The sequence below is a fragment of the Tarenaya hassleriana genome, unplaced genomic scaffold, assembly GCF_000463585.1.
Source record: "Tarenaya hassleriana unplaced genomic scaffold, ASM46358v1 Cleome26, whole genome shotgun sequence".
Classification (NCBI taxonomy): Eukaryota; Viridiplantae; Streptophyta; class Magnoliopsida; order Brassicales; family Cleomaceae; genus Tarenaya; species Tarenaya hassleriana.
Window position 1 is genome coordinate 524,302 of NW_010965869.1, and position 10,585 is coordinate 534,886.

The following is a 10,585-nucleotide window of genomic DNA, read 5'->3' on the forward strand; positions in this document are numbered from 1 at the left end:
GAGAACTCAACTTTCAGAATCCTAAGACAGATCTAGAACACAAGAAAATCGTTTCTTTTGAGGTTCTAGTTCCTGGGATTCGATCCCAAGTCTTGAAAACCCTATTTACTTCACAGATCCTAGCAGATCAGTTCCAAAAGCGTTTGGAATCCTTCCCGTCGGTGTGGATACGTGTAGAGGAGCTGTACTTTCAGCTCTTGGTGATTAAAACAGGCCCTGGATCGATTGATACTTTCAGATCTTCAGGAAAGAGGTAAGTATTCGATTCCTACGGTGATATACACGATTGAACGGGGTTTTACGGATGATTTTGGTTGCGTGTGACGTTTGACTAGGTTTAGATTATTCTTCCGCTGCATGAAACCTAGTAAACCAAACCCTAGATCGATATGATCGCATGCTAGGAATCCGTAGCCCAAAACCCAACATATGTATGTATGTGTATGTATATTTGTATGTGTGTAATGTATGTGTATGAATGTATATGTATGTGAAAATGTATATATGCTTGGATACATTGCCACTCTTTCATATTAATATCTTCAAATTGCGTATGTAACAAATGTAGTCATACAATCACGACGCATTCGCTGCCTTGAAACGCTTCTTATAGTTTCACCCAGACATTCTTTGATGTTGTTACATTTATCACCTTTCGGAAAACTATATCTTTGATAGAAGGCTTTAGTAACTGAAAGGGTCGTTAGTCTTTTTTCTCTCAATTGTACGATTTGTAATGTGTGTGATGCCGATAACACTTGTAGAGCCTCATTTTTAACAATATCTCATAACTCTCTTAACATCAACAACGTTGTCTTCATTCCTGGCGCCCAAAGTTCGTAATTTTATTCATCGAAATTTATGACCAGTTGAATATGTTATCGGCTTTGCTGCTATGTTGCTATTTGTGTAATTGTGCCTTTAGTGCATATATACTTGAGATTAGTGCTCCCCTTATACTCATTGTTTGTGTCTTCTCGTACTTAATTTTGCTCTGACGTTTTGCTTCAAATCGATTCCGATTCTAATACCATTTTGTGAAAATTTAAATTTTTTATTTATTTAGTTTTCTATTATTATATTTTTCAAGTACTGCAATAGCGCGAAAAAATAGAAATAAAAATAATTATTGGAAAAATCAACATATAAAAAAAATTTAATGAAAAAACGAAGAAGAAGAATGGAAGAGAAATGTTTTTTGGGTGAATCGCCGTAAAATACCTGTATTTTTCCTTGGTCTCAATTTAATACATATATTTTTTTTAATTATTGAATAATACATGTACAATTGGTTTTTCCCTAAATAAATCTTATACTTTTAAATTATTAGCCAAAAAATACCTACCGTCAAATAACCGCCACGTCGACAAACGGAAATCCTACATGGCGGTAAAATTCTCATCATCTCTCCTAATCATCGCGTCATGTCATCGTCACATCACACATTCAATAAAAAATAAAAATTAATTAATTAATAATAATTAATTAATTAAATAAAAAATCATAAAAATAAATAATAAAAAAATATATATAAATACATATATACACATACAAATATATATACATACATACGTATATAAATATATACATACATATATATATACATACATATAAACACACATATATATACATATATATATACATACATATAAACACACATATATATATATATATTAATACATATATATAAACATACATATATATACATATACATATATATACATATATACATTCGCATATATATATATACATATACAATCACATATATATACATATGTATACACATATATATAGATATACATACATATACAACACATACACATACATATACATATATATATACATAAAGACATGTATATACATATATTTATATATTTATATATATGTATATATGTAGCATGTATATATGCGAATGTATATATATATATGTATGTATTTATATATGTATGTGTTTATATGTATGTATGTATATGTATATATATGTATTGATATATATATATATATATGTGCTTATATATATGTATATGTATATGTATACGTGCATATATGTGTATTTATATATGTATGTATGTATATGTATATATATGTGTATGTATATGTATGTATTGATATATATATATATATATGTTATATGTGTGCATGTATTTATATGTATGTAATATGTGTATATATATATGTGTGTATATATGTATATGTATGTATGTATATGTATTGATATATATATATATATATGTATGTGTATATATGTATATTTATATATGTATTGGTATATATATATATGTGTGTTTATTTGTATGTATATATATGTGTATATATATATTTATATACATATGTATATATATGTCTATGCATATATGTATATATATATATATATATATATATATATATATATTTATTATTTATTTTTCTGATTATTTATTTATTTAATTAATTATTATTGTTAATTAATTTATTAATTAGTTATTTTTATTTAATTTCTGACGTGGCGATGACATGGCGCGATGATTAGGAGAGATATTGGGATTTTTGCCGCCACGTAAGATTTCTATTTGTCTATGTGGCGGGTTTTTGACGGTAGGGATTTTTTGGTCAATAATTTAAAAGTATAGGATTTATTTGAAAAAAAACAAATTGTATAGGTATTATTCAATAATTAAAAAAGTACATGTATTAAATTGAGACGAGAAAAAAGTAGAGGTATTTCACGGCGATTCTCCTTTTTTATTTATTACCTGTTATTTTTGTTTGATGAATAACACAAACTCATGGACCTATTTATACATACACCAAATGCACACACTCACATTTATCTTCAAAGAAAAAAAACTCGAAACAAGAGGAGAGAGAGAAAGAGGGAGAGATGGCGTCGAGAGGGAGCATCGTAGTGGAGGTAGATGCAAAATCATCGGGCGAGGAGATGTGGAAGATTCTAGGCGATCCAATCACGAACTTCCCCAAGATTCTTCCAGATTCTTACAAGAGCATTCAAGTCATCCAAGGATCTTCCTTCGCTCCCGGAACTGTTGCTTTGGTCACATATGGCGAAGGTACCTTCCACCGATATATACGTGCGCGTATATATATATATATATATATATGTATATGTACTTGACATGCATGATGAGATATGTTGTTGAATTAGGTTTTCCGACGAAGACAGCGACGGAGAAGATAGTCTCAGTGTCGGAAGACGAACCGAACAAGGGCTACAGTTACACTGTGATTGGAGGGATGGAGGAATTGTACAAAGCTTTCGATGGAACCTTCACGGTGATTCCAAAGGTTCAAGGATGTACTGTGAAGTTCTCTTGCCAGTACATCAAAACCAACAAGGACATTCCCAATCCCACATTGATCGTCGACTTCAAGATCAAGAACTTCGTCGACATCGATGCTTATCTCCAAAATAACTAGTTGATCATATATATATATATATATGTTTGTGTGTGTGATATGAGGTATGCAGTGTATGTATGTGTGTAATGAATAATGGTCATGAGAGGGATCAAATGATGGAATATGGGATATATTTTGCTTTCTAAGATATATGTGAAAAACATTCTAAAATATTATAATAATATTTAGATTTGATTTTATTTATATCTTTTTAGATATTTATTTTAATTTAAGAAAAATATTTTGTGATTTTAATTTTAGCTATAAATATTATAATATTTTATATTGAATAATGAAAAATCCAACAATTTTTCCACACTTTTCCGTGGTAGTACAAAGCATTTCAAAAACTTAAATAAAAAAAATGCAAAATCTTTGAAACCCTCTAAAATCCATAATACATTAAAGGAAAAATACAACACAAAAACCATACTCCTATTTTTTTTTAATTGAAAAAATTAGATAATGCAAGGTTAGTAATGAAGCCATGCACAAAAATTGAAAAAACAAATCCACACTCCGCATGATATTTTGAGATCTAGACATGACCATCGACAGCGTCGTTTTCTCTCAGAAGAGGAACAGTCTCTTGTGTATTATTGATGATTTCACCCTTCTGATTCATATGATTCTTGTCTTCTTCCTCGTGAACTTGTCCCCACATTATCATTAGGTATCCAATCCCAGCTACCGTCGCTCCTAACACACTGCATATAAAAATCATACTATATGATAAATACCAAAAATCAATAAAGAATTAAGCATTATATCTTCACTTATATGCCCAAAAAAAACCTCATATTTACTTGGAATAAGCTTCACTTTCTGTGCTTGTTCAAATCCATGGTTTTTAATAAAAGGGTTGAATCTCGATACATTAACTAACACACAACACGTAAAGTTACAAATTAATCGGACCCATGAGTATTCAAAAAATTCTGACTCAAATTCAAAATTTATAGGTATTAGTTAGTAGTTAATCATATTGCGTTATGTTCAACATGTATAATGTTTTCCTTTTCTTTTTCGGTTTTAGATAGTAACATAATTTTTTCTATTTTCTATATACATATAGTTGGTGGTGTGTTTGATGTGTAATTTTCATACATGCTTTTGTATTCATTTGTCATTTTCAATCTAGAAAGTTTCTTCCACTACCATAAATTTCTTGATATATGAAAATATTTATTTCTTAATTCAATTTACACGATTCAAATAGAAACGATTCTGATGATGATAACGATGTATGTTGGGACTGGGTGTCACAAACTTGTTTTCTTATGTATATCATATACCATATCAGATGAATAAAAATATGAATGACTTCTTTGAAATAAATACAAAAACAAGAAATAATAAAAAATATATAAAAATTAATTTTAAATAAAAAAGAAAAATATAACATTTCGTATAGTTTACAAAGAAAGAGAGAAAATGAAAAACAAAAGCAAAGAAAAAATAAAACACGCAAAACTAAACAAGAAACAATTTAAAAAACAAAAAATCATAAAAAAAGCAAAAGGATAAACAAAAGTCAAAGAAAAATAAAAAATATAAAGAGAAGTAAAAAAAATGAAAATATGTAAATATAATATTTAAAAATAAAACTAAAAGATACAAGTTATTGAGTTTTAGAAATTTGGAATATGATATACGAAAAACAATAAAGGAAACGATTTGTACAAAAAAAGTAAAAATTCTAAACTTGGGAAACCCTTAAAAAAGAAATGAAATATAATAGAAAAGGAACATCAATGGAGGAAAAAATAATTGAGAAACGAGTAACAAAGAGTGTTAAGTTTTACAGTAGTAAAATCCTCAAATAAAATGTCAAAGTTCATCCTCAAAGAGGAAGCCTCAAAACTTCAATGAAAACGGGTACGGTTAGTAAAAAAAATAGATATTTGTAAGTATATGATGTATATATAAATTAATGGAAAAAATAATTGCAATGCTATGTATATATTGCATAAATAGAAATCATGTTTGCCAATCGATAACTAATAATTAAGTATTAACAATCAATATATTATAGCCGTACCTTCCATAATGAAGACTGTTGACAAAGAAACTTGTGCCAAAAATGGTAGCCCAAAGGATACCAAATGGCTTGAACAATGGCACATAATAAGGCCCCTTCAATTTGGCACATTTCACATGAACACTTGTCCTGATTATGCTCCCAAAGATACCCTAATGAAAAAATGGAACGTACCATATATAAAATAAGTAGTTAACCACAAACAATTATCCTTAATTATAATCCATTAATTATAATGTATATAACATATGCTCACTGTGGCAATGATGAGCATGAGGTCCATGTTAGGCTTCAGTTTCCATGCATTTAGGTCAGACTCCATGATTGCTGAGAAAATTGAACATTGGACTGTCCCTGCTAAGCTGTAAGCAGCCACTACTTTCATCACCTGTGGATACTTCCTCACTGTATCCACCTGAAATATACCAAAGCAAAAAACAAGAACCTAATCTTAGGTTTTTGCCCTGAAACTTTGACAATACAAACACCGATGATGGCCCGAAATCATGTAGCATTTTTTTTTGTATTGAGACTGGTTTACCGAACTTTCGGCCCAATTACATCCATCCGAAATCGAAGACAATCTTGATAAAATTAAATTGTATCTTTCCTCTCCAACAGCCATTCGAATATGGGATACTGGGACAAGAACCCCTTATTTTTCTCAACCAATTACACCAGTTGGCCTATTCTGATTGGGTGAAATCATGTAGTATTCGCTGTGTTCATAGGCCTTTTTGCTTTTTCTTGCCCTCTTTGCCGACATTTTATACCCTTTTATTATGTAACGAGTGTATTCAGCAGATGAACATTTTACTGGCTTTATTTCATGGGAGTGTGATCATATAAGTTGTAAAACATGGACCGACCCATGTACGTACTTTAATTTCATTTATGTTGCAAAATCGATATATATATATATCATGAATATATTTTTTTTTTACCTGGATGAAATTCCAAGCGGAGACAGAGAGAGAGGCGCAGGCAAGGAGAAAGCAACCAAGAACCCAATTGTCGGAGTTCTTGAAGAAGACCAAGTGTCTTGAAAGCAAAGAGTTTGGAGAAGAGGAGGGAGAAGGTCTTGTGTAAGGTCCGAGGTAAATCACTTCCACCATGGCTCCTGTCAACGACACCAACGTGCCTATCACTTTTCCTCGTGTTGTTGTTCTCTCCCATTCCAACTTCGCTTTCCTATTTACATGTATGTATATATATATTCAGAATTCTAAAATAAAGAACAAAAAAGACGTGAATAGAGATCGTGTCAGATTTGCGACGTAGATTCTTTTATTGCATGAGATTTGCTTGTTTTGATCGTTGTTGTTATGTCTGTGAGATCTGAATGATTTGGAACATGGCATGTAATAACAAGGCTTTGGTTACGTTTTTATAGGGGTTTGGATGATGTTCAAAGAATTATTTTGATATTTTTCTCTATGATCTTAATTCGAAATGCTAAGATGCTATGAAGTCTCATGAATTTTATTCATTTATTTATGATTTCTAATGTTCTCAAAATTTTAAAAATCAAAATGATAATATAATTGGTTACCCAACAAGATTTAATGGATGGTGGAAAATTAAGATTTAACTTGTGAAAGATTTGTAGGGAGAGAGAGAGAGAGAGATACCCGAGAGCAAGAGAGAGCAAGTAGGACAAAGCAGGTGTCTGCAATCCCATTGCACATACCACAATTGGAGAGCTGTAACTTAGCCCCATAAATGCCAAGTTTTGGAACAAAAACACGCTGCCTCCCAAGAACAAAATATATCATAATCAATACTCAAAAATATTCTTACAACAAAAAAAATATTATTTCTTCAAAATTTTGAGAGACCGACATAGAATGATAGGTAGTTTAATTTCTATATATCGAGGACATGAATTTATGAACCATGACCTTGTATTATACATATATACACTTACCCTGTGAAACCCAGAAGGAGCGTACATATAATGAAATTAAGCGTGAAGAATGTTCGATCGGTTCTGTGATGAAGGAAAGAAATGGATCAATGATCAGCGATGACCATAAATGATATGTATGATGAATGAAATGTAAATATCAATCCATAAACACTGGTTTGCTCTCCACAAGAACCCAAAACCCTAAAAGCTAATGGTCATTTGCGAAATACGTAAGTGGAAGTAATTAACAAGATTTTACCCACATGCACATGCATGTGAACGAACGAATATATGCGTGTATGCAAAGATACATATACATATACATATATATACCTCTCGTGTTGGTGGAACAAGAAAGAGTAAGGGACGAGGAGGAGAGAGCCAAGGGCGTTGGTGTAGACGACAAAGACAAAAGGGCTCATCCCTCCGGTCAAAGCGGTCTTGGCCAGGATGGTGAGAGCAATGGTGGATGCCTCCATCAACACCATCGCTCCGAATGGAACTGTGTCTTCCATTCTCCCATCCATTGATCTCATCTCTCAATGTAACGCGGATGACAAAAGGGAAACGTATATTTGCGATTTACAATGATTTAGAAGAGATGATGGGTGTTTGACAGATTGCAGAAATCTCTTCTAAGAAGGAAAAAAGGGCTAACGAGAGACTTTGTCCTCTACACAATTGTCTTAGGGTTGTAGCGATACATACATACATACATATATATATACCTAAGACCATAGGGAACCTAATTATAAGGGTAACAGGTCCCTATTTTTTTAATTCAAAAATTTAATCTTTTTATTATAAATTTTATAAAATTTTAATTAAAATTGTTAAACAAACCCATAGTAAAATTAAATTTGTTATTACTGTTACCTCATTATGATTTTTTCTAGATCCGCTGGCTATAGTTTATTTATTATATAATCTTGTGTATGTTTATGTCTTTGTGTGTGTGTTGTCATTGAGAGAAAAGCTCTTCTAGTAGATGTGGAGAGAGTCATTGTTAACCCTTCGTGAGGAGATGTAGCTAATTATTGGTTTCAACTCGTATGTATGTATGTATGTATGTATGTATGTATGTATGTATGTATGTATGTATGTATGTATGTATGTATGTATGTATGTATGTATAATGTATTGTATGTATGTATGTATGTATGTATGTATGTATGTATGTATGTATGTATGTATGTATGTATGTATGTATGTATGTATGTATGTATGTATGTATGTATGTATAATGTATGTATGTATGTATGTAGAATAAGACGACGAATGATGTCGCATGTCTTTATTTCATATATGTGAGAATATGCATGTACCATAAACACTGCATATATATATGTATGAGTATGTAGATAATATTTATTTTCTCGATATGGGAAGTCATTTTTTATTATTTTATATACATAATATAATAGAATAAATGAAAGTTTAATTCATAACAACAAAATTTTTTTTTTAAAAAAAAGAAAGAATCCAACCAAAAATGAAATTACACAAAGTACACAAATAACCTCAAGTTTGTTTGTTTATTCAGATTTGGCGATCGTTAGAAATAACTTATGAATATTATCGAACCTAGTAAAATATTTAAAGGGGGCACAAAGCCACAAATGTAATTTTAATATTTTAATACAGAGGTATTTAGCAAATATATTTAAAATTTTATAAAATTTATAGTAAAAATTAATATTTTTTATTAGAAGAATGGGGCATGTGACCCCATTTGTACTGTATTGGATCCGCCCCTAAACTCGTCATGAGAATTTCCCATTAATATTCTAAACTCTGACGCTATGAGAATTTCCCATTAATATTCAATTCTAAGGGTCGGTTTATTTTAATATACACACCGATTTGATTGCATATTATATTATTATAATTCCTACAACTTGAGATTTTTATTTCGATTAAAATTGTTTGCTGATACTCAGTTCATAAATTTATAAAGAAATGAAAATAAATTAATGTTTGAACTTTGAAAATTTCTTCGTTGATGAGACAAGGCCTCTTGCGTCGCATTTGGGACAGCGACAAATGACGCCGCAGTCGCCTGACATATTTAATACGAGAAATTAAGCTTACGTCATTGGAACATTCTACAGTTAATAGAAAAATAAAGACATGTAAACTGTTTTTATATATTTATTTAGGATGTTTGATGTATTTGATATCTTATTCATTCAAATTCTACAAATTTTATAACATTGTGAAAATATATCTTTTCAAATAATATGAAAATTTTGATGTATTGATATTATATTATTAAGTAGATAAAGAGTGTGTTGTAAGTTTATTTATAATTAATATTAAGCTATATATAATGTAATTATATAAATATAATATAGCAATACGATTTTTCATCGGAACCCTGTCACAAATAATAATAAAACTTATCGAGAAATTGGAAAAAAAAAATGGTCAGTGATTATTCATTTGTACGAATTAGTCGTGCTTCCCATTTTCTTATGCTGGTATCTTACGTATAGAGCAGACCATTTTGGCTTATTTCATAAACACGATATAAAATTAGAATCCCACGTGTGCAAATTATTTTGTAATTAAATTTTAAATAAAAATGACGCGAAGGGAGGTCCATTTAATCACATAATACTTCAATGAGATAAACAATTTTAAACATTCGCAACTGAAGAGTCAAATAACATCCACAAAAGTTATTGGCAAAAACCATATTTGTGGCTCCGTGTTTGTACGAGGGGACACAAAAATAACGAAATAAAAGAGTCGAAATAATGCTTGTTATGTTCATCATCAATTTACATAAAATAAAATATTATTGCTATATATAAATATATAATTTTTTTATATAGATATATATATTTGTGCTGCTTTTAAACTCGATATGTATTATCTATTAAATAAAAAAGTGTATATTATCCTAAGACTTGTAGAAATTAAATATAAAAATATTGTTGGTTTGTTTCTTCGGATTCTGAAAAGGTAAAAAAGACTTGTAAAAAATTATTATATAAATATGTACATTTTTAAATTTATATGCATGTAATAACCCGGGATTTTCACAATCGGATCGGAAGGGGCAGCTGACGATTCGAATCCAGAATCTAATGGAAAGACTACCTTTGATGTGGTCCGGATCGGACATGTTCTGGACCGTCCGGACCAAAACATTCCTGTTAAGTTTAACTTTTTCAATTCCTACGAGAAAAATGGAACAAGGGCCGGGAGAAAACCTTGGTCCGGACAGGACTGAA

General features: G+C 30.3%; 2 protein-coding genes across 2 annotated transcripts; one reads left to right on the top strand and one right to left on the bottom strand.

Moving 5' to 3' along the window:
• Positions 1–2,803: 2,803 nt before the first annotated feature.
• Positions 2,804–3,546, top strand: LOC104816747 (MLP-like protein 423). The gene is made up of 2 exons (XM_010545684.2): positions 2,804–3,047; positions 3,143–3,546. Exons 1-2 carry the CDS (start codon positions 2,861–2,863, stop codon positions 3,412–3,414), a joined length of 459 nt encoding a protein of 152 aa, XP_010543986.1. The 5' UTR covers positions 2,804–2,860; the 3' UTR covers positions 3,415–3,546.
• Positions 3,547–3,787: 241 nt separating this feature from the next.
• Positions 3,788–7,882, bottom strand: LOC104816748 (WAT1-related protein At1g60050). Its single transcript, XM_010545686.1, has 7 exons — positions 7,680–7,882; positions 7,365–7,427; positions 7,069–7,185; positions 6,382–6,628; positions 5,694–5,852; positions 5,438–5,589; positions 3,788–4,103 (listed from the first exon to the last, which is right to left on the bottom strand). The coding sequence occupies exons 1-7, from the start codon at positions 7,880–7,882 to the stop codon at positions 3,935–3,937; spliced, it is 1,110 nt and encodes a 369-aa protein (XP_010543988.1). The 3' UTR covers positions 3,788–3,934.
• Between the last annotated feature and the right edge of the window lie 2,703 nt (positions 7,883–10,585).

Coding starts and splice junctions, on each gene's coding strand:
- LOC104816748 (XM_010545686.1), bottom strand. CDS start 7,882: ATGAGATCAATGGATGGGAGAATGGAAGACACAGTTCCATTCGGAGCG. Junction 7,428..7,679: donor TTGTTCCACCAACACGAGAG/GTATATATATGT, acceptor CCTTCATCACAG/AACCGATCGAACATTCTTCA. Junction 6,629..7,068: donor TTGCTCTCTCTTGCTCTCGG/GTATCTCTCTCT, acceptor ACATGTAAATAG/GAAAGCGAAGTTGGAATGGG.
- LOC104816747 (XM_010545684.2), top strand. CDS start 2,861: ATGGCGTCGAGAGGGAGCATCGTAGTGGAGGTAGATGCAAAATCATCG. Junction 3,048..3,142: donor TTTGGTCACATATGGCGAAG/GTACCTTCCACC, acceptor TTGTTGAATTAG/GTTTTCCGACGAAGACAGCG.